The sequence below is a fragment of the Pseudophryne corroboree genome, chromosome 11 (genome assembly GCF_028390025.1).
Source record: "Pseudophryne corroboree isolate aPseCor3 chromosome 11, aPseCor3.hap2, whole genome shotgun sequence".
NCBI lineage: Eukaryota > Metazoa > Chordata > Amphibia > Anura > Myobatrachidae > Pseudophryne > Pseudophryne corroboree.
This window is the reverse complement of record NC_086454.1, coordinates 354,741,118-354,764,956: the sequence shown is the minus strand read 5'-3', so window position 1 is coordinate 354,764,956 and position 23,839 is coordinate 354,741,118. Positions and strand designations below refer to the sequence as shown.

Sequence of the window (23,839 nt, the reverse complement as noted above, 5' to 3'; positions counted from 1 at the left end):
CAGGTGTATCTCAGCAGAGGAGCAGGAGCTATGGACGGGTCAGACAGGTGCAGGTGTATCTCAGCAGAGGGGCAGAGAGCTATGGACGGGTCAGACAAGTGCAGGTGTATCTCAGCAGAGGAGCAGGGAGCTATGGACGGGTCAGACAAGTGCAGGTGTATCTAAGCAGAGTGGCAGGGAGCTATGGACGGATCAGACATGTGCAGGTGTATCTAAGCAGAGGGGCAGGGAGCTATGGACGGGTCAGACAAGTGCAGGTGTATCTCAGCAGAGGAGCAGGGAGCTATGGACGGGTCAGACAGGCGCACGTGTATCTCAGCAGAGGAGCAGGGAGCTATGGACGGGTCAGACAGGCGCCGGTGTATCTCAGCAGAGGAGCAGGGAGCTATGGACGGGTCAGACAGGTGCAGGTGTATCTCAGCAGAGGGGCAGGGAGGTATAAACGGGTCAGACAGGCGCAGGTGTATCTCAGCAGAGGAGCAGGGAGCTATGGACGGGTCAGACAGGCGCAGTTGTATCTCAGCAGAGGGGCAGGAGCTATGGACGGGTCAGACAAGCGCAGGTGTATCTCAGCAGAGGAGCAGGGAGCTATGGACGGGTCAGACATGTGCAGGTGTATCTCAGCAGAGGGGCAGGAGCTATGGACGGGTCAGACAGGTGCAGGTGTATCTCAGCAGAGGAGCAGGGAGCTATGGAAGGGTCAGACAGGTGCAGGTGTATCTCAGCAGAGGGGCAGGGAGCTTGGGACAGGTCAGACATGTGCAGGTGTATCTCAGCAGAGGAGCAGGGAGTTATGGATGGGTCAGACAGGCGCAGGTGTATCCCAGCAGAGGAGCAGGAGCTATGGACGGGTCAGACAGGCGCAGGTGTATCTCAGCAGAGGAGCAGGAGCTATGGATGGGTCAGACAGGTGCAGGTGTATCTCAGCAGAGGGGCAGGTAGCTATGGACGGGTCAGACAGGCGCAGGTGTATCTCAGCAGAGGGGCAGGAGCTATGGACGGGTCAGACAGGTGCAGGTGTATCTCAGCAGAGGGGCAGGTAGCTATGGACGGGTCAGACAGGCGCAGGTGTATCTCAGCAGAGGGGCAGGAGCTATGGACGGGTCAGACAGGCGCAGGTGTATCTAAGCAGAGGGGCAGGGAGCTATGGACGGGTCAGACAGGCGCCGGTGTATCTCAGCAGAGGAGCAGGGAGCTATGGACGGGTCAGACAAGTGCAGGTGTATCTCAGCAGAGGAGCAGGGAGCTATGGACGGGTCAGACAAGTGCAGGTGTATCTCAGCAGAGGAGCAGGGAGCTATGGACGGGTCAGACAAGTGCAGGTGTATCTCAGCAGAGGAGCAGGAGCTATGGACGGGTCAGACAAGTGCAGGTGTATCTCAGCAGAGGAGCAGGGAGCTATGGACGGGTCAGACAAGTGCAGGTGTATCTCAGCAGAGGAGCAGGGAGCTATGGACGGGTCAGACAAGTGCAGGTGTATCTCAGCAGAGGAGCAGGGAGCTATGGACGGGTCAGACAAGTGCAGGTGTATCTAAGCAGAGGGGCAGGGAGCTATGGACGGATCAGACATGTGCAGGTGTATCTAAGCAGAGGATCAGGGAGCTATGGACGGGTCAGACAGGCGCAGGTGTATCTCAGCAGAGGAGCAGGGAGCTATGGACGGGTCAGACAGGCGCCGGTGTATCTCAGCAGAGGAGCAGGGAGCTATGGACGGGTCAGACAGGTGCAGGTGTATCTCAGCAGAGGGGCAGGGAGGTATAAACGGGTCAGACAGGCGCAGGTGTATCTCAGCAGAGGGGCAGGAGCTATGGACGGGTCAGACAAGCGCAGGTGTATCTCGGCAGAGGAGCAGGGAGCTATGGACGGGTCAGACATGTGCAGGTGTATCTCAGCAGAGGGGCAGGAGCTATGGACGGGTCAGACAGGTGCAGGTGTATCTCAGCAGAGGAGCAGGGAGCTATGGAAGGGTCAGACAGGCGCAGGTGTATCTCAGCAGAGGGGCAGGGAGCTTGGGACGGGTCAGACATGTGCAGGTGTATCTCAGCAGAGGAGCAGGGAGTTATGGATGGGTCAGACAGGCGCTGGTGTATCTCAGCAGAGGAGCAGGAGCTATGGATGGGTCAGACAGGTGCAGGTGTATCTCAGCAGGGGGGCAGGGAGCTATGGACGGGTCAGACAGGCGCAGGTGTATCTCAGCAGAGGGGCTGGAGCTATGGACGGGTCAGACAGGTGCAGGTGTATCTCAGCAGAGGAGCAGGGAGCTATGGACGGGTCAGACAAGTGCAGGTGTATCTCAGCAGAGGAGCAGGGAGCTATGGACGGGTCAGACAAGTGCATGTGTATCTCAACAGAGGGGCAGGAGCTATGGACTGGTCAGACAGGCGCAGGTGTATCTCAGCAGATGGGCAGGGAGCTATAGACGGGTCAGACAGGCGCAGGTGTATCTCAGCAGAGGAGCAGGGAGCTATGGACGGGTCAGACAAGTGCAGGTGTATCTCAGCAGAGGAGCAGGGAGCTATGGATGGGTCAGACATGTGCAGGTGTATCTCAGCAGAGGGGCAGGAGCTATGGACGGGTCAGACAGGCGCAGGTGTATCTCAGCAGAGGAGCAGGAGCTATGGACGGGTCAGACAGGTGCAGGTGTATCTCAGCAGAGGGGCAGAGAGCTATAGACGGGTCAGACAGGCGCAGGTGTATCTCAGCAGAGGAGCAGGGAGCTATGGACGGGTCAGACAAGTGCAGGTGTATCTCAGCAGAGGAGCAGGGAGCTATGGATGGATCAGACAGGCACAGGTGTATCTCAGCAGAGGAGCAGGAGCTATGGACGGGTCAGACAGGCGCAGGTGTATCTCAGCAGAGGAGCAGGAGCTATGGACGGGTCAGACAGGTGCAGGTGTATCTCAGCAGAGGGGCAGAGAGCTATGGACGGGTCAGACAAGTGCAGGTGTATCTCAGCAGAGGAGCAGGAGCTATGGACGGGTCAGACATGTGCAGGTGTATCTCAGCAGAGGGGCAGGAGCTATGGACGGGTCAGACAGGTGCAGGTGTATCTCAGCAGAGGAGCAGGGAGCTATGGACGGGTCAGACAGGCGCAGGTGTATCTCAGCAGAGGGGCAGGGAGCTGGGGACGGGTCAGACATGTGCAGGTGTATCTCAGCAGAGGAGCAGGGAGCTATGGACGGGTCAGACAGGCGCAGGTGTATCTCAGCAGAGGAGCAGAGAGCTATGGATGGATCAGACAGGCACAGGTGTATCTCAGCAGAGGAGCAGGAGCTATGGACGGGTCAGACAGGCGCAGGTGTATCTCAGCAGAGGAGCAGGAGCTATGGACGGGTCAGACAGGTGCAGGTGTATCTCAGCAGAGGGGCAGAGAGCTATGGACGGGTCAGACAAGTGCAGGTGTATCTCAGCAGAGGAGCAGGGAGCTATGGACGGGTCAGACAAGTGCAGGTGTATCTAAGCAGAGGGGCAGGGAGCTATGGACGGATCAGACATGTGCAGGTGTATCTAAGCAGAGGGGCAGGGAGCTATGGACGGGTCAGACAAGTGCAGGTGTATCTCAGCAGAGGAGCAGGGAGCTATGGACGGGTCAGACAGGCGCACGTGTATCTCAGCAGAGGAGCAGGGAGCTATGGACGGGTCAGACAGGCGCCGGTGTATCTCAGCAGAGGAGCAGGGAGCTATGGACGGGTCAGACAGGTGCAGGTGTATCTCAGCAGAGGGGCAGGGAGGTATAAACGGGTCAGACAGGCGCAGGTGTATCTCAGCAGAGGAGCAGGGAGCTATGGACGGGTCAGACAGGCGCAGTTGTATCTCAGCAGAGGGGCAGGAGCTATGGACGGGTCAGACAAGCGCAGGAGTATCTCAGCAGAGGAGCAGGGAGCTATGGACGGGTCAGACATGTGCAGGTGTATCTCAGCAGAGGGGCAGGAGCTATGGACGGGTCAGACAGGTGCAGGTGTATCTCAGCAGAGGAGCAGGGAGCTATGGAAGGGTCAGACAGGTGCAGGTGTATCTCAGCAGAGGGGCAGGGAGCTTGGGACAGGTCAGACATGTGCAGGTGTATCTCAGCAGAGGAGCAGGGAGTTATGGATGGGTCAGACAGGCGCAGGTGTATCCCAGCAGAGGAGCAGGAGCTATGGACGGGTCAGACAGGCGCAGGTGTATCTCAGCAGAGGAGCAGGAGCTATGGATGGGTCAGACAGGTGCAGGTGTATCTCAGCAGAGGGGCAGGTAGCTATGGACGGGTCAGACAGGCGCAGGTGTATCTCAGCAGAGGGGCAGGAGCTATGGACGGGTCAGACAGGTGCAGGTGTATCTCAGCAGAGGAGCAGGGAGCTATGGACGGGTCAGACAAGTGCAGGTGTATCTCAGCAGAGGAGCAGGGAGCTATGGACGGGTCAGACAAGTGCAGGTGTATCTCAGCAGAGGAGCAGGGAGCTATGGACGGGTCAGACAAGTGCAGGTGTATCTCAGCAGAGGAGCAGGAGCTATGGACGGGTCAGACAAGTGCAGGTGTATCTCAGCAGAGGAGCAGGGAGCTATGGACGGGTCAGACAAGTGCAGGTGTATCTCAGCAGAGGAGCAGGGAGCTATGGACGGGTCAGACAAGTGCAGGTGTATCTCAGCAGAGGAGCAGGAGCTATGGACGGGTCAGACAAGTGCAGGTGTATCTCAGCAGAGGAGCAGGGAGCTATGGACGGGTCAGACAAGTGCAGGTGTATCTAAGCAGAGGGGCAGGGAGCTATGGACGGATCAGACATGTGCAGGTGTATCTAAGCAGAGGATCAGGGAGCTATGGACGGGTCAGACAGGCGCAGGTGTATCTCAGCAGAGGAGCAGGGAGCTATGGACGGGTCAGACAGGCGCCGGTGTATCTCAGCAGAGGAGCAGGGAGCTATGGACGGGTCAGACAGGTGCAGGTGTATCTCAGCAGAGGGGCAGGGAGGTATAAACGGGTCAGACAGGCGCAGGTGTATCTCAGCAGAGGGGCAGGAGCTATGGACGGGTCAGACAAGCGCAGGTGTATCTCAGCAGAGGAGCAGGGAGCTATGGACGGGTCAGACATGTGCAGGTGTATCTCAGCAGAGGGGCAGGAGCTATGGACGGGTCAGACAGGTGCAGGTGTATCTCAGCAGAGGAGCAGGGAGCTATGGAAGGGTCAGACAGGCGCAGGTGTATCTCAGCAGAGGGGCAGGGAGCTTGGGACGGGTCAGACATGTGCAGGTGTATCTCAGCAGAGGAGCAGGGAGTTATGGATGGGTCAGACAGGCGCTGGTGTATCTCAGCAGAGGAGCAGGAGCTATGGATGGGTCAGACAGGTGCAGGTGTATCTCAGCAGGGGGGCAGGGAGCTATGGACGGGTCAGACAGGCGCAGGTGTATCTCAGCAGAGGGGCTGGAGCTATGGACGGGTCAGACAGGTGCAGGTGTATCTCAGCAGAGGAGCAGGGAGCTATGGACGGGTCAGACAAGTGCAGGTGTATCTCAGCAGAGGAGCAGGGAGCTATGGACGGGTCAGACAAGTGCAGGTGTATCTCAGCAGAGGAGCAGGGAGCTATGGATGGGTCAGACATGTGCAGGTGTATCTCAGCAGAGGGGCAGGAGCTATGGACGGGTCAGACAGGCGCAGGTGTATCTCAGCAGAGGAGCAGGGAGCTATGGACGGGTCAGACAAGTGCAGGTGTATCTCAGCAGAGGAGCAGGGAGCTATGGATGGGTCAGACATGTGCAGGTGTATCTCAGCAGAGGGGCAGGAGCTATGGACTGGTCAGACAGGCGCAGGTGTATCTCAGCAGAGGGGCAGGGAGCTATAGACGGGTCAGACAGGCGCAGGTGTATCTCAGCAGAGGAGCAGGGAGCTATGGACGGGTCAGACAAGTGCAGGTGTATCTCAGCAGAGGAGCAGGGAGCTATGGATGGGTCAGACATGTGCAGGTGTATCTCAGCAGAGGGGCAGGAGCTATGGACGGGTCAGACAGGCGCAGGTGTATCTCAGCAGAGGGGCAGGGAGCTGGGGACGGGTCAGACATGTGCAGGTGTATCTCAGCAGAGGAGCAGGGAGCTATGGATGGATCAGACAGGCACAGGTGTATCTCAGCAGAGGAGCAGGAGCTATGGACGGGTCAGACAGGCGCAGGTGTATCTCAGCAGAGGAGCAGGGAGCTATGGACGGGTCAGACAAGTGCAGGTGTATCTCAGCAGAGGAGCAGGGAGCTATGGACGGGTCAGACAAGTGCAGGTGTATCTCAGCAGAGGAGCAGGGAGCTATGGACGGGTCAGACAAGTGCAGGTGTATCTCAGCAGAGGAGCAGGGAGCTATGGACGGGTCAGACAAGTGCAGGTGTATCTTAGCAGAGGGGCAGGGAGCTATGGACGGGTCAGACAAGTGCAGGTGTATCTCAGCAGAGGAGCAGGGAGCTATAAACGGGTCAGACAGGTGCAGGTGTATCTCAGCAGAGGAGCAGGAGCTATGGACGGGTCAGACATGTGCAGGTGTATCTCAGCAGAGGGGCAGGAGCTATGGACGGGTCAGACAGGCGCAGGTGTATCTCAGCAGAGGGGCAGGAGCTATAGACCGGTCAGACAAGTGCAGGTGTATCTCAGCAGAGGAGCAGGGAGCTATAAACGGGTCAGACAGGTGCAGGTGTATCTCAGCAGAGGAGCAGGAGCTATGGACGGGTCAGACATGTGCAGGTGTATCTCAGCAGAGGGGCAGGAGCTATGGACGGGTCAGACATGTGCAGGTGTATCTCAGCAGAGGGGCAGGAGCTATGGACGGGTCAGACAAGTGCAGGTGTATCTCAGCAGAGGAGCAGGGAGCTATGGACGGGTCAGGCAGGTGCAGGTGTATCTCAGCAGAGGAGCAGGGAGCTATGGACAGGTCAGATAAGTGCAGGTGTATCTCAGCAGAGGAGCAGGGAGCTATGGACGGGTCAGACAGGCGCAGGTGTATCTCAGCAGAGGGGCAGGAGCTATGGACGGGTCAGACAGGCGCAGGTGTATCTCAGCAGAGGAGCAGGGAGCTATGGACAGGTCAGATAAGTGCAGGTGTATCTCAGCAGAGGAGCAGGGAGCTATGGACGGGTCAGACAGGCGCAGGTGTATCTCAGCAGAGGGGCAGGAGCTATGGACGGGTCAGGCAGGTGCAGGTGTATCTCAGCAGAGGAGAAGGGAGCTATGGACAGGTCAGATAAGTGCAGGTGTATCTCAGCAGAGGAGCAGGGAGCTATGGACGGGTCAGACAGGCGCAGGTGTATCTCAGCAGAGGGGCAGGAGCTATGGACGGGTCAGACAGGCGCAGGTGTATCTCAGCAGAGGAGCAGGAGCTATGGACAGGTCAGATAAGTGCAGGTGTATCTCAGCAGAGGAGCAGGGAGCTATGGACGGGTCAGACAGGTGCAGGTGTATCTCAGCAGAGAAGCAGGGAGCTATGGACGGGTCAGACAGGCGCTGTAGGGAATAAGTGAAAAGCTTTGCGTACAGCCAGTCTACAAATGAAGCCAGTCCTGTTTTGTTGGTCTTCAAATCAGGACATGGTTTCGGCCTAAGAACGGCTGCATTGGTACAGACAGTGATAGAGGACACAGGATCAGTAATGTATAAAAGAAGCAGGATAATATCGCCTCCGTTGTTATAGCAATGACTCAGATTCCCAATCTCTATGAATTATGAGATTCTGGATATGAGGATACAACACGGACTACAGTGAGGAGTGTATCTAGCCATTAGGCCCATCGCTGTCTTCCAATCGGCCTTGCTCCCCAGCGAGGAGGTTATCACACCCAGGAATACGAGTGATAAGAACCATAATGGAGGCGATAAAAGAATTATGAGACAAAACACACACAGCGCCGTTATAGGAAAGTTATCCTCTGTAAAGAGACTTTGCAACATCATCACAGGAGAAAGAAATGTTCCTGCAACATGAATATCATTGTACATTGGGGTCATTCTGAGTTGATCGCTAGCTGCATGTGTTTGCAGCGCAGCAATCAGGCTAAAAAACGGCAGTTCTGCGCATGCGTATGTGGCACAATGCGCACACGCGACGTATGGGCACAACGAACGATGTAATTTTGCACAGGGTCTAGCGATGCATTTCAGTTGCACTGCTGGACGCAGAGTGATTGACATGAAGTCAGCATTTCTGGGTGGCAACTGACCGTTTTCAGGGAGTGTTTGGGAAAACGCAGGCGTGCCAGGGAAAATGCAGGCGTGGCTGGGCGAACGCAGGGCGTGTTTGTGACGTCAAATCCGGAACTGAATAGTCTGAAGTGATCGCAAGCGCTGAGTAGGTTTTGAGCTACTCTGAAACGACCCAAATTTTTTTTGCAGGCGCTCTGCGATACAACCGTTCGCACTTCTGCTAAACTAAAATACACTCCCAGTGGGCGGCGGCATAGCGTTTGCAAAAACTGCTAGCGAGCGATCAACTCGGAATTACCCCCAATACCCAACGCCTCAACACTTACATTGAGTTAGACTATTACAGTAAATACAAAGGCAGTAGAAAGAATAATTGGTTTCACAAGCCTGACAAACTAACATTGTACTACACAGTGATATAAATTAATAGATGTATACAGCAGCACGGCAAATGGAAAATAATGTAATTGATGAGAAAATCTCAGATTGAGAACAGAAGAGGAAATTATGGTGCAATATGGCGTCCAAATAAGGTGCTAGAATACCTGATCTTGGGGGTCATTCCGAGTTGTTCGCTTGTTGCCGATTTTCGCAGCGGAGGGATTAAGGCAAAAATGCGCATGGTTCGCAGTGCGCATGCGGTAAGTATTTTAGCTCAAAACTTAGTAGATTTACTCACGTCCGAATGAAGATTTTTCATCGTTGAAGTGATCGGAGTGTGATTTACAGGAAGTGGGTGTTTCTGGGCGGAAACTGACCGTTTCCTGGGAGTGTGCAGAAAAACGCAGCCGTGCCAGGATAAAACTCGGGAGTGTCTGGAGAAACGGGGGAGTGGCTGGCCGAACGCAGGGCGTGTTTGTGACGTCAAACCAGGAACGAAACGGGCTGAACTGATCGCAGTGTAGGAGTAAGTCTCGAGCTACTCAGAAACTGCTAAGAATTTTCTATTCGCAATTCTGCTAATCTTTCATTCGCAATTCTGCTAAACTAAGATACACTCCCAGAGGGCGGGGGCCTAGCGTGTGCAATGCTGCTAAAAGCAGCTAGCGAGCGAACAACTCGGAATCACCCCCCTTATTCACTATTAAGATGCTATTTGTTTGTTTGTTTGTTTGTTTGTTTCTTAAATATTGAAAAAGACGACAGAAAAAATAAAATCAGCTTTAAAGTTGCTCTTTGAAGACCATATTAAAATTGACACAGATTCGGCTCACTGTTAGAATATAGTATATCATTAAACAAGTATTGAATGGATAGAACAGTCATGAAACAGATTCTGCCAAAGGCCCTCATTCCGAGTTGATCGCTCGCTACCGTTTTTCGCAGCACAGCAATCAGGTTACTACTGCGCATGCGTATGCACCGCAATGCGCACGCGCGTCGTATGGGTGGTACAAACAGCATTGTTGCTGTGCAATGCTTCTAGCGACGAATCCATTCGCACAGCCGATCGCAAGAAGATTGACAGGAAGAAGGCGTTTGTGGGTGCCAACTGACCCTTTTTCACGCAGGCGTGTCCAGGCGTTTGCAGGGCGGGTGTCTGACGTCAATTCCGGGCCCAGACAGGCTGAAGTGATCGCAAGGGTTGAGAAAGTTCAGACCTACTCTGAAACTGCAAAAAAAAAAAAAATCTGAATGCTCGGCTGCACATGCGATCGCACACTTGCAAAGCAAAAATACACTCCCCCGTGTGTGGCGACTATACGTTTGCACGGCTGCAAAAAGTAGCTAGCGAGCGATCAACTCGGGATGAGAGCCATAGTTGTTGAAGTTCTGACATAGCGCCAGGTTGGTAAATATTATCGGTGTGACCTCGGAGCAGCAATGACGTTATACAATGGGCGCTGCTCTTATGGATTACCAATATACAGATGGGTCCACGTTTATCTTGACTGCCTTAATAGGATTAATTTAGACTGGCCAGTCTGATTTAATCTCCTGCTGTAATGACTTAATCGCCTGCTCCCTCTCAGCTGTATTGTATTGCAGCTGAGAACAATAGATGAAGGGTTTATGCTATTAAATCATGTTGCGCCTAGGCGCAGAAAACTAGTCAAGGTAACCGTGGACCCATCCTGTTTCATATTTTGGTGCTTAATCGAGAACAATAGATGAAGGGTTTATGCTATTAAATCATGTTGCGCCTAGGCGCAGAAAACTAGTCAAGATAACCGTGGACCCATCCTGTTTCATATTTTGGTGCTTAATCAATCTGTAATTGCAGCTGAAACCTGCAATATCTGTTTTCCATACTGGTCCATTAACTGTCTCACAAAAGATTCAGTATAAAATGAACAGGTCTCCCTATAGACACCAGGCACATTACAGCCAAGCAATCATTTTTTAAAAGTATCTCATGTCAGGATTTATCCGTCACCTTCTACACAATTGCTGTAGAACCCTAAAACGGTAACACAGTTCTCCCACGCCATTATAACAGCAGCTACATCACAAAGCAAAGCTGTCATTGAAGAAATGAGGCCATAATACAGATAAATGCATATTTCCCACAAAGCAGATTTATAGAGGGGTCAGGAGTTATAGACAGAGAATTTCTTGGGTTTATCAAACAGAATAGAGACAGCTGCAGGTTTCAAAGATTTATCTGCAAACGCTCTATATGAATATATTCAGTATAATACCTATTATTCTATATATAAATATGTGGATAAGAGTTCATACTATATACAAGGCAACATTCCTTTGTGTATTTGGAATGCATTACGGTAAAGCTCTGTAAACGTATTGTGATGTGTCTCAGAGGTCCGTACCAAGTTCTGTCTAATGCATTAAATGCATCAGCCTGGCAGCAAAGTGCCCCTGCAAATTATTCTAAAATGTTGCCCGCAAAGACCCCAGTATTTATTCTGAATATTACAAAAAAATAACATAATTTACTAACAAAGCAGTTTTTTTTGCCTAGCGAAATAAAGGACATATAACGACCGACTGCTAAGTATAGCCCTAATATGTACTGATTATAGAGTTTCAAATAATTAAGTGGACAGAAGTATAAACATCGCAAGGGAGCGTCGGAAATGTAGCAGGCGACGGCAAGGCAATTTCTGTTCTGCATTTACAGCACAGAGTTGTCATTTTGAATGACTAACCCTAAATGACATATTCCTATTTATCAATTATACTCTAGAGCAGTGATTCCCAAACTCTGTCCTCAAGTCACCATAACAGTACAGGTTTTCAGGACATCCATGCTTAAGCGCAGGTGACATAATTAGTACCTAAGTTGGTTTGATTGCACCATCTGTGCACAAGCACAGATATCCTTAAAACCTGGACTGTTTACGGTGCCTTGAGGACCGAGTTTGGCAAACCTTCTCCCGAGTGTGCTTAGGTAACCCGTGGCTCTCCAGCTGGTGTAGACAGAACTAGAAGTCTCAGGATAGACTTGCAGTGACTTCCGCTATCGTAGACAAGTAACCGCTTTGTAAAAACATAATCTATAGAACAAAAGCATACCGCAAATTTCTTTATATAATCAGAGACGCTGAATCCTCCCGTTGCCAGCCGGATGGACCTGTGGAGGGTAGATTCCTGGTACAGGGTTCCCATTTTATCCCTGCGGCACCCACCTGCCAGCAAAAAGTCCTTTGGGAAGTGGAAAAAAACAAAAAACAACCCTTCGAGTCTGTTTGGCTCTTGCACGAATTGTGTTAGGAAGATAGCAGAGGAATGTTTTTTTATCAGACTCTACTCCAGGCCTCCAGCCTTCTCAGGACCTTATCTCCTTGCCAGCGGAACATAGCTTCCTGCAGAGGAGATACTGTCACTAATAACTGCGGGATGTGGGAAGAATGGCAGACAGCAAAATCACCAACACTTTCTCTAGAAAGGAGTTTAAGGGCCTATTTATCATTATTTGTGGGATATTCCCCGAAAATGGCCATTTTCAGAGGGTACCCGCAATTATTAAGTACTATGGTGGTCATTCCGAGTTGATCGCTAGCTGCTTTCGGTCGCTGCGCAGCGATCAGACTAAAAAAAAGGCACTTCTGTGCATGCGTATGCGGCGCAATGCGCACGCGCGACGTACTATTACAACGAACTATGTCGTTTCACACAAGGTCTAGCGAAGCTTTTCAGTCGCACTGGTTGCCGCAGAGTGATTGACATGAAGTGGGTGTTTCTGGGTGTCAAATGACCGTTTTCAGGGAGTGTTCGGAAAAACGCAGGCGTGCCAGGAAAAACGCAGGCGTGGCGGGGAGAACGCAGGGCTTGTTCATGACGTCAAAACAGGAACTGAACAGTCTGAAGTGATCGCAAGCGCTGAGTAGGTTTTGAGCTACTCTGAAACTGCAAAAAACATTTTTGTAGCCGCTCTGCGATCCTTTCGTTCGCACTTCTGCTAAGCTAAAATACAATACAAGTGGGAGGCGGCATAGCGTTTGCACGGCTGCTAAAAACTGCTAGCGAGCGAACAACTCGGAATGACCACCTAGATGTACTATGGAGGGATTGCAGCAGATATCTCCAATATCTGTCATGGTCCATTCATCTTCATCCGCAAATGCAGCCTCCATAGTTTTCTATGGGGGCTGTTGTGATGCAGGATATACCAAACTCCGAAATGTGGCTTGGGGGGTGGGGAGTGGGCACTACCCTTTGGACAAGCGGCAGAACTATGATAAGATGACGGGTAATTGGGCTGTTGGAGGGGTAGGAGGAGCAAGAGGAGGATACAGGTGGGCCAAGAAGTGTAGGAAGGCGGGCTGGTGGAGAAGGGTAGGTCTGCTGGACTAGTGGTAAATGGAGCTGGGAGTAGGACACAGGTAACCGCAGTCGGGTAGAGAAGACACATCGGATAGGAGGGATTGGCTGCAATTTAATGGGTTCCAGATAAAATCTTTCGCTCACACCCAGAGTAAGATGTTGGTGCAATGCTGCTTTGAGGTGGCATCCAAGGGCACCAAATTGGTCAGGGATGGTCCTGATGCTAACATCGTTGACATAACATCCATGTCGTCATGATGAATGCTGAAATTGTGACCACTGAATTGATATACCATGTCCTTGTACCTTGTATGGAACTGCAGCATTCTGTCCCAAGGACAGGACCACCATTTGAAATATTGGTCACTGGTAAAAAGGAGGCGTTACTAAGTTCCTCACTGGGAAGTTCATGCCCCTTCTCTTCGGGTCATGTTAGGGGTGGCATGGGCCCCAGTAGATTGTACTCTCCGCCCTTGGGGCAAATGTATGAAGCAGTGATAAGAGTGGAGAAGTGAGCCAGTGGAGAAGTTGCCCATGGCAACCAATCAGCACTGAAGTAACATTTATAATTTGCATACTATAAAGTTATACGGAGCAGCTGATTGGTTGACATGGGCAACTTCTCCAGTGGCTCACTTCTCCTCTCTTATCACTGCTTCATACCCGGATAACCGGGATTGAAAAAAATGGCCCGGGATTTGCCTCCCTACTCCTAATGCTTACATGGTTCTAAGCATATTCTGGGCCCTTACCCCAAAATGGCAGCTCTGCTGTATCCCGTAGAGTAAGAGGGCTGGGACAACTGTCAAAGCTCAGTCTTGCCAAGGTCTACAGGGGAACGCAGGTCCGTGGCAGGGCGATAGTTCACACTGTGCCGGCCCCTCCCCCAATCATGGTCACAACGAGGGGTGTGAAAGGGGTAGATAAATTAAGCATTGGAGAGAGATAAATTGGGAGTTTTATCAAAGTGTGGTTAGAGATAAACTGAAGAGAGATTTAGGGGGTCTATATACTAAGCCTTGGAGGGAGGTAAAGCGGAAGGTGATAAAGTACCAGCCAATCAGCTCCTAACTGTCATTTTTCAAACACAGCCTGTAACAGATTCAGGGGGAGATGTACTAAGCAGTGATAAAGTGGAGAAGTGAGCCAGTGGAGTAGTTGCCCATGGCAAACAATCAGCTGCTCTGTATACTTTTAAAGTATGCAAATTATAAATGTTACGTCAATGCTGATTGGTTGCCATGGGCAACTTCTCCAGCAATCCCGAAACGGGGGAGGTAAGTATCCTAACCTCCCTACCCCGTAACCCTCCCTGTCCACAGCCTAAGCCTAACCTCCCCCTGGCGGTGCTTAAACCTGACACCCACCCCCTTCCCGCAGTCCAAACCTAACCCACCCGTTAAAACTTACCTTTGGGATCCTGATGCTTTCGGGATGCCGTCGTTGGTGTTCTGACAGCTGTTGGGAATATGATTTTGTATTACGGCTGCCAGAATCCCGACAGCCGGGATCTTGAACATATAACCCATTATCGTGGCGGTTAGGAGCTGATTGGCTTGTACTTTAACTCTCTCCAATGCTTAGTGCTAAAGTAACAACAATCAGTTCCTGTCATTTTCAAATACAACCTGTAAAATGACAGAAGCTGTAGTACTTTATCTCTCTCTCCAAGGCTTGATACGTCTCCCCCAAGGTCTTGTGAAAAAGAAACAAAAAGCAATGTATAATTTGCGTGTGTACGGTACAAATAAACGTCTGATATTGATGTGGGAGTGTGACTAGGGCAGGGGTCAGGGAACTTTTTTACCTTTTACCCCAAAATATATTTTGATACGCCGATGTCACCCCCTTGATTTTAAAGGAAGGAAATCCTATATTATTGTGCATATATACTGGCTATCACTGTTTATATGGCATTTCTGAGATACTGTATATATGTGTATATATATATATATATATATATATATATATATATATATATAAAAAATTTCTTTACGCCAAATATTTTTTGGCAATGAATGGGTTAATTAACACTTTCTCCCCAAAACACCAGAATGCATGTAAGAAAGATGGATGAGGGGGGATGACACAACTTTTAGGAGACAGATGGTCACATCCTCACCTCAGTAATGTCGGTGGGAATTTCCCACTGTTATGTCGGCCACTGTCTGATCCTGCGGAACTCCGTCAGCGGTCAGCCACAGAACACTTCAAGTTCTGTGTGTGGGTTGGCGGGCCGCGGGCGGGAGGACAGGACAGCGCAGGATGGGTGGGCGTGAGGGAGCGCGGTGTGACGTCAGCATGTCACACCGCGGCCAGGAACGCAGCGCAGGGCGGGGCGGGCAGGAGGGAGCGCGGTGTGACATCAGCACGTCACATCGCGAGCCGGCCGGTGCTGGACAGGGCTGTGTCTCGGCAGCGCGACCGTCCATTACCCCCAGGAATTTCATTTTTACCCCATGTGGGGTAATTTACCACTGGACTAGGACAACAACTGCCGAAATAAGCTCAGCACGGGGGTAAGAAAAGCCTCATCAGCAAAGGGGTTTGATACTACACTGGTAGTTGGGACCCCAGAATCTTCATCCGGCTTCCCCGTTTTTTTTACACATTTCTCCTTTTGTCAGCTCTTTCCAAAGAACCCAGCATCGGCTGGCGCAAACCCTCAAATAACATGAAGGCACGTGCCAGACAAAGACACCGCATCGTACGCATAGTACTGCGGCTGGGTAATCCCAATTCATTATTACTCCTGGAACATTACATATAAAGGGAAAAATATGTATATAGAAATCTGCCGTCATGATAGCACTTGATTCGTAGAGGGGCTGGTATCAGACGAGAGATGATAACCTGACTAGAGGTACGCTGTGGGACCGTAAGGCCCAGCATGCCCTGAAACCGGAACAGCCGGAGAGTCACTGCTTGCCTAAACCTGATGTAAATAGTTTAGCATCTTACAGACATATTAGTAGATCCAAATGCAGGTAGGTACCACTGGCTGGCATTGCAAGCTGGGACTTGTAGTTCCTCCGCAGCTGGAGGTTGCCAGAGAATAGAGAAGCAATATACTAATGTACAGACGTTTTTATGTACAGAGAGTTGCATAAATAAACCTGAATAATAATCAGATTTGTAATAATCTTTTCTTAGGGCTATTTGTCATCCTAGAACAAAAGGTGTAATTCAGTCCACACCATGGAAACAAATCAACGCTCCTAATAAGCTGCTAAAGTCTATTCAAAAGTACATTTAAACAACAGTATATAAGACGTGTATATATGATGTGCAGAATACAAAGAAGTGAAAGTCCTACAGCAGAAGTACTGAGGCCAATATTACATTAAAATACGATATTTATTTGTATTAACTTGCAGAAAGTTATTAATACCTATATCTCTCGCTATTGCACCCATGGTCAGAGTAATTATTCCTGCTTTCAGCTGCGTACGCATAGGCAAACGCAGGGGGAGTTTCTGGTTGCCCAGAAACCCCCCTTCCCTTGGCAAGTGGCAAATTATGACAACAATAATACGATTATTAGAGCTGCCGTCGTATCATGCAGAACTGCTGCACATGCCCAGTAGCAGATTTTTATTACAGCCTATACTATAGATCACCTATAATGTTCCACAGAGTGGGATATTTGGAGATTGCACTTGGAATCCCCTCTTTAGAAATCCTGCGTTTGCCACTGGGCGGAATGCATAGTACATGTAATGGATGTAGTCCTAATGTCTACACCACAATATCAGCAGTTATGGCAGGGAAGGGTTAGGCACTGGGGGAGGGTAATGCTGCATCAGCGGAGACTTGAGGGCTGGGAGAAGAGGGTCAGGGTTATACTATGAGACAGGAGGTAAGGGTTAGAGTTAGGCAGTAGCGGCAGTATCGGACTGGGGCATAAAGAGTCCACGGGGGAATTAGTTGGGATTAGGCACTAAGGGGAGGGTTAGGCTACAGGGGTGGAGGTTAGAGTTAGGCACTAGAGGGAAGGCTACAGGGGTGGAGGTTAGGGTTAGGCATTAGAGGGAAGGTTACGGTTAGGCTACAGGGGTGGAGGTTAGGGTTAGGCACTAGAGGGAAGATTACGGTTAGGCTACAGGGGTGGAGGTTAGAGTTAGGCACTAGAGGGAAGGCTACAGGGGTGGAGGTTAGGGTTAGGCACTAGAGGGAAGGTTACGGTTAGGCTACAGGGGTGGAGGTTAGGGTTAGGCACAAGAGGGAAGGTTACGGTTAGGCTACAGGGGTGGAGGTTAGGGTTAGGCACTAGAGGGAAGATTACGGTTAGGCTACAGGGGTGGAGGTTAGAGTTAGGCACTAGAGGGAAGGCTACAGGGGTGGAGGTTAGGGTTAGGCACTAGAGGGAAGATTACGGTTAGGCTACAGGGGTGGAGGTTAGAGTTAGGCACTAGAGGGAAGGCTACAGGGGTGGAGGTTAGAGTTAGGCACTAGAGGGAAGGCTACAGGGGTGGAGGTTAGAGTTAGGCACTAGAGGGAAGGTTACGGTTAGGCTACAGGGGTGGAGGTTAGAGTTAGGCACTAGAGGGAAGGTTACGGTTATGCTACAGGGGTGGAGGTTAGAGTTAGGCACTAGAGGGAAGGTTACGGTTAGGCTACAGGGGTGGAGGTTAGGGTTAGGCACTAGAGGGAAGGTTACGGTTAGGCTACAGGGGTGGAGGTTAGGGTTAGGCACTAGAGGGAAGGTTAAGGTTAGGCTACAGGGGTGGAGGTTAGAGTTAGGCACTAGAGGGAAGGTTACGGTTAGGCTACAGGGGTGGAGGTTAGGGTTAGGCACTAGAGGGAAGGTTACGGTTAGGCTACAGGGGTGGAGGTTAGGGTTAGGCACTAGAGGGAAGGTTACGGTTAGGCTACAGGGGTGGAGGTTAGGGTTAGGCACTAGAGGGAAGGTTACGGTTAGGCTACAGGGGTGGAGGTTAGAGTTAGGCACTAGAGGGAAGGTTAAGGTTAGGCTACAGGGGTGGAGGTTAGGGTTAGGCACTAGAGGGAAGGTTACGGTTAGGCTACAGGGGTGGAGGTTAGGGTTAGGCACTAGAGGGAAGGTTACGGTTAGGCTACAGGGGTGGAGGTTAGGGTTAGGCACTAGAGAGAAGGTTACGGTTAGGCTACAGGGGTGGAGGTTAGGGTTAGGCACTAGAGGGAAGGTTACGGTTAGGCTACAGGGGTGGAGGTTAGGGTTAGGCACTAGAGGGAAGATTATGGTTAGGCTACAGGGGTGGAGGTTAGAGTTAGGCTACAGGGGTGGAGGTTAGAGTTAGGCACTAGAGGGAAGGTTACGGTTAGGCTACAGGGGTGGAGGTTAGAGTTAGGCACTAGAGGGAAGATTACGGTTAGGCTACAGGGGTGGAGGTTAGAGTTAGGCACTAGAGGGAAGGTTACGGTTAGGCTACAGGGGTGGAGGTTAGGGTTAGGCACTAGAGGGAAGGTTACGGTTAGGCTACAGGGGTGGAGGTTAGGGTTAGGCACTAGAGGGAAGGTTACGGTTAGGCTACAGGGGTGGAGGTTAGGGTTAGGCACTAGAGGGAAGATTACGGTTAGGCTACAGGGGTGGAGGTTAGAGTTAGGCACTAGAGGGAAGGTTACGGTTAGGCTACAGGGGTGGAGGTTAGAGTTAGGCACTAGAGGGAAGATTACGGTTAGGCTACAGGGGTGGAGGTTAGAGTTAGGCACTAGAGGGAAGGTTACGGTTAGGCTACAGTGGTGGGGGTTAGGCACTAGAGGGAAGGCTACAGGGGTGGAGGTTAGAGTTAGGCACTAGAGGGAAGGTTAGGGTTAGGCTACAGGGGTGGAGGTTAGGGTTAGGCACTAGAGGGAAGGCTACAGGGGTGGAGGTTAGGGTTAGGCACTAGAGGGAAGGCTACAGGGGTGGAGGTTAGAGTTAGGCACTAGAGGGAAGGCTACAGGGGTGGAGGTTAGAGTTAGGCACTAGAGGGAAGGCTACAGGGGTGGAGGTTAGAGTTAGGCACTAGAGGGAAGGCTACAGGGGTGGAGGTTAGAGTTAGGCACTAGAGGGAAGGCTACAGGGGTGGAGGTTAGAGTTAGGCACTAGAGGGAAGGTTACGGTTAGGCTACAGGGGTGGAGGTTAGAGTTAGGCACTAGAGGGAAGGTTAGGGTTAGGCTACAGGGGTGGAGGTTAGAGTTAGGCACTAGAGGGAAGGTTATGGTTAGGCTACAGGGGTGGAGGTTAGGGTTAGGCACTAGAGGGAAGGTTACGGTTAGGCTACAGGGGTGGAGGTTAGAGTTAGGCACTAGAGGGAAGGTTACGGTTAGGCTACAGGGGTGGAGGTTAGGGTTAGGCACTAGAGGGAAGGCTACAGGGGTGGAGGTTAGAGTTAGGCACTAGAGGGAAGGCTACAGGGGTGGAGGTTAGAGTTAGGCACTAGAGGGAAGATTACGGTTAGGCTACAGGGGTGGAGGTTAGAGTTAGGCACTAGAGGGAAGGTTACGGTTAGGCTACAGGGGTGGAGGTTAGGGTTAGGCACTAGAGGGAAGGCTACAGGGGTGGAGGTTAGAGTTAGGCACTAGAGGGAAGGCTACAGGGGTGGAGGTTAGAGTTAGGCACTAGAGGGAAGGCTACAGGGGTGGAGGTTAGAGTTAGGCACTAGAGGGAAGGTTACGGTTAGGCTACAGGGGTGGAGGTTAGGGTTAGGCACTAGAGGGAAGATTACGGTTAGGCTACAGGGGTGGAGGTTAGGGTTAGGCACTAGAGGGAAGGTTACGGTTAGGCTACAGGGGTGGAGGTTAGGGTTAGGCACTAGAGGGAAGGCTACAAGGGTGGAGGTTAGAGTTCGGCACTAGAGGGAAGGCTACAGGGGTGGAGGTTAGAGTTAGGCACTAGAGGGAAGGCTACAGGGGTGGAGGTTAGAGTTAGGCACTAGAGGGAAGGTTACGGTTAGGCTACAGGGGTGGAGGTTAGGGTTAGGCACTAGAGGGAAGGTTACGGTTAGGCTACAGGGGTGGAGGTTAGGGTTAGGCACTAGAGGGAAGGCTACAGGGGTGGAGGTTAGAGTTAGGCACTAGAGGGAAGGCTACAGGGGTGGAGGTTAGAGTTAGGCACTAGAGGGAAGGTTACGGTTAGGCTACAGGGGTGGAGGTTAGGGTTAGGCACTAGAGGGAAGATTACGGTTAGGCTACAGGGGTGGAGGTTAGGGTTAGGCACTAGAGGGAAGGTTACGGTTAGGCTACAGGGGTGGAGGTTAGGGTTAGGCACTAGAGGGAAGATTACGGTTAGGCTACAGGGGTGGAGGTTAGGGTTAGGCACTAGAGGGAAGGTTATGGTTAGGCTACAGGGGTGGAGGTTAGAGTTAGGCACTAGAGGGAAGGTTACGGTTAGGCTACAGGGGTGGAGGTTAGAGTTAGGCACTAGAGGGAAGATTACGGTTAGGCTACAGGGGTGGAGGTTAGAGTTAGGCACTAGAGGGAAGGCTACAGGGGTGGAGGTTAGAGTTAGGCACTAGAGGGAAGGCTACAGGGGTGGAGGTTAGGGTTAGGCACTAGAGGGAAGGTTACGGTTAGGCTACAGGGGTGGAGGTTAGAGTTAGGCACTAGTGGTGGGGTTAGGGTTAGGCTATGGGAGGGGAGGTTAAGGTTAGGCTATGGGAGGGGAGGTTAAGGTTAGGCTATGGGAGGGGAGGGTTAGGCACTAGGGGGAGGGTTAAGGTTAGAGTAATGCACTAGAGGTAGGGTTAAGCTATGGGAGGGGAGGGTTGGGGTTAGGCACTAGGTGGAGGGTTAAGGTTAGGCTACGGGAGTGGTGGTTATGGTTAGACACGAAAAGGACAGATAGAGTTAAGCTATGGGAGGGGAGGGATATCTGCAATATTACCTACGTTTGAGATTGGTAAATAGAAACTTCACTTACTGTAAGTAATGGGGAAACTACTATTTTTGCATTATGTATTATACCGTAAGGCTTGATAAATAGGCCCCACATACAATTGTGAACATTATTTGAGTATAAATCACCAGAAATAAGATGTCACACAATATACAGTATGTAGCTATAGACAAGTGAAGTACCTATCACACACACATGCTAGAGACAGATGACAGGTATGTACATGCCTATAGAAGCCGCCTGTAAGGGGATCCGGTCTGAAGATCGACAGTGTCTAGGTCGACAATGTTTAGGTCGACCACTATAGGTCGACAGTCACTAGGTCGACATGGATGGATCCTCATGTCGACCTTTAGACCTGTCGACCTAGCACATGTCGACCTAGAAACCCTGTCGACCTCCCATCCATGTCGACCTATAGTGGTCGACCTAAACATTGTCGACCTAGATACTGTCGATAAAACGAACCACACCCGCCTGTAAGTATGACTATTGAGGAACGTAAAGATCTATCCCAGCAGATGCCACCTTACCTGTGCTCTCTGGGACCAGCCATGTAGACATCGAGCATTAGACACCAGCATCAATCACCGCCAGCAGATGAAACACACAGCTCGGGTCTGTGTGAGAGGACTGCCCGGGGGACGGAGAGGACCAGGCATCCAGCTGGAATTGTCCCTGAGATCTGCTGAACCCGGAATTAATCACGGGTATAAAAGCCAGTGAATGGGTGGAATGTGAGGAGCACAGCCTGGACACATCTCTTAGTAGGTACTGGCTATGTGCTACACAGATTAATATTAAAAGGTCATTCCCTGCCAGCCTCGGCCAACGGAGTGCTACAACTCTACGGTATAAAAATAGGGATACCCTCATTGAGTTATTTCAGGTGCACGGTGCTGCAGGACATAGAGATACAGTGATCAATCATTTCACCACGACTACTACTTCTGCACCTCCCCCCTTCATATTCTATACATTGCAACATAACCCAGGTACCCAGGGTGCAGCCTGCCACTGCATATTGAGGGTCATTCCGAGTTGTTCGCTCGTTGCCGATTTTCGCAACGGAGCGATTAAGGCGAAAATGCGCATGCGGTAAGTATTTTAGCTCAAAACTTAGTAGATTTACTCACGTCCGAACGAAGAATTTTCATCGTTGAAGTGATCGGAGTGTGATTGACAGGAAGTGGGTGTTTCTGGGCGGAAACTGACCGTTTTCTGGGAGTGTGCGGAAAAATGCAGGCGTGCCAGGATAAAACGCAGGAGTGTCTGGAGAAACGGGGGAGTGACTGGCCGAACGCAGGGCGTGTTTGTGACGTCAAACCAGGAACGAAATGGACTGAGCTGATCGCAGTGTAGGAGTAAGTCTCGAGCTACTCAGAAACTGCTAAGAATTTTCTATTCGCAATTCTGCTAATCTTTCGTTCGCATTTCTGCTAAGCGAAAATACACTCCCAGAGGGCAGCGGCCTAGCGTGTGCAATGCTGCTAAAAGCAGCTAACGAGCGAACAACTCGGAATGACCCCCATTGGGTGGAATGGGTCATGTTTTTATGGCATAAATAAAGAATTGCGCTGCATCCCTTGCCACCAGGTATCAGGCACCGCAGACAGTTGAGTGCAGTAAATTAAAGCCTATTATTTATATAAACTGTGGTCACATTTTCTCTTGCACCCCATTTCACATTTACCGACTGTCTCTGACGCCTCTCTGGTAGAAGCCGGAGTGAAGACGCCATTCGAAACTTGGGGGAGGAGGGGCCGCAGGAAGAGGTAAAAAGTTTTTATTATTTAATTTTTTGGCTGTCATTTTGTGTTTCATCATATGTGACAACGGGAACAGTCGTTGGGTCGACACAGCTTAGGTCGGCAGTCATTAGGTTAACCACTGAAGGTCAATATGCATTAGGTCAAAAGGTCGACATTAGTTTTTCACATTTTGTTCCTTCATTTTTTGGATTTTTTTCATACTTAACGATCCACGTGGACTACGACTGGAACGGTAACCGAGCCATGCGAGGGGACACGGTGCACTAATTGGGGTTCCCCATCACTTCACAAAGAAAAGGACGCTAAAAACAGTAAAAAAAAACAAAAAAAAAAACACGTCGACCTTTTGACCTGTCGACCTAGTACATGTCAACCTATGGTCTCTGTCGACATAATGCGTGTCGACCTTCCATGGTCGACCTAATGACTGTCGACCTAAGTTGAGTCAACCCAACGACACATACCCTGTGACAACAATCAGTGGACACGTAGAGCGGCTCGCAACACTTGGGAAGGTTGTTCGCTCTGCTACCACAGCGCCCGGCACAAGTTTCTATTCCCAATCGTAGTCCACGTGGGTAGTAAATCAAGCAAAAGGTGTGAAAACGTTAAAAAAAAAAAAATAACAACTTGTGTCGCCCATTGCCATGTTGACTTTTTGGAACCTGTCGACCTTAATGAATGTTGACCTTTCATCTGGCGACTTTTTGTACCTAACGACCTAAGGTATGTCTACCATGTGGCGTCGACCTATAATCCGGATGCCCTTGAAACATGGCGATACATCCTGGGTATTGTTTCCCTGAAAGTCCCCAGAATCAAATATCATGGAAACTGAGACTAGAACCCGTTGATCGCAGCAGGACATTTTTTTAGCAGTTGGGCAAGACCATGTGCACTGCAGGGGGGGGGAGGTCAGATATAACATGTGCAGAGAGAGTTAGATTTGGGTGGGTTATATTGTTTCTGTGCAGGGTAAATACTGGCTGCTTTATTTTTACACTGCAATTAAGATTGCAGATTGAACACACCCCACCCATATCTAACTCTCTCTGCACACGTTACATCTGCCCCACCTGCAGTGCACATGGTTTTGCCCAACTGCTAACAAATTTGCTGCTGCAATCAACTCTTAATTACCCCCTACATGTACCATTATGATTAGTAAATAGGAGAAGTAGAGGGAGGTGACAGGAAAGGACGGGGAGGTTTGGCCAAGGTGACAGCCTGACCCCTTTCATTTTTGTTATGTCACTACTATATTAGATGTCGGGGATTCTTGAAATGTGTTGTTGTAACGATTGGATCAGACGAACCACAACGATCCAGGATG

The 23,839-nt window shown here is 50.8% G+C and overlaps 1 protein-coding gene across 2 annotated transcripts in view; it reads right to left on the bottom strand.

The window, feature by feature from the left end:
* The window catches only part of MYLK3 (myosin light chain kinase 3), a 193,671-nt gene extending 172,168 nt beyond the window's left edge, over positions 1 to 21,503 (bottom strand). The window contains exon 1 of one of the 2 annotated variants that reach the window (XM_063946020.1): positions 21,268 to 21,503. In XM_063946020.1, coding sequence (XP_063802090.1) covers positions 21,268 to 21,318 — 51 coding nt within the window. In that variant the 5' untranslated portion in view covers positions 21,319 to 21,503. Of the gene's footprint in view, positions 1 to 11,624; positions 11,892 to 21,267 lie in introns of those variants that run through there. The other variant, XM_063946019.1, reaches the window with a different exon arrangement.
* Positions 21,504 to 23,839: the final 2,336 nt, after the last annotated feature.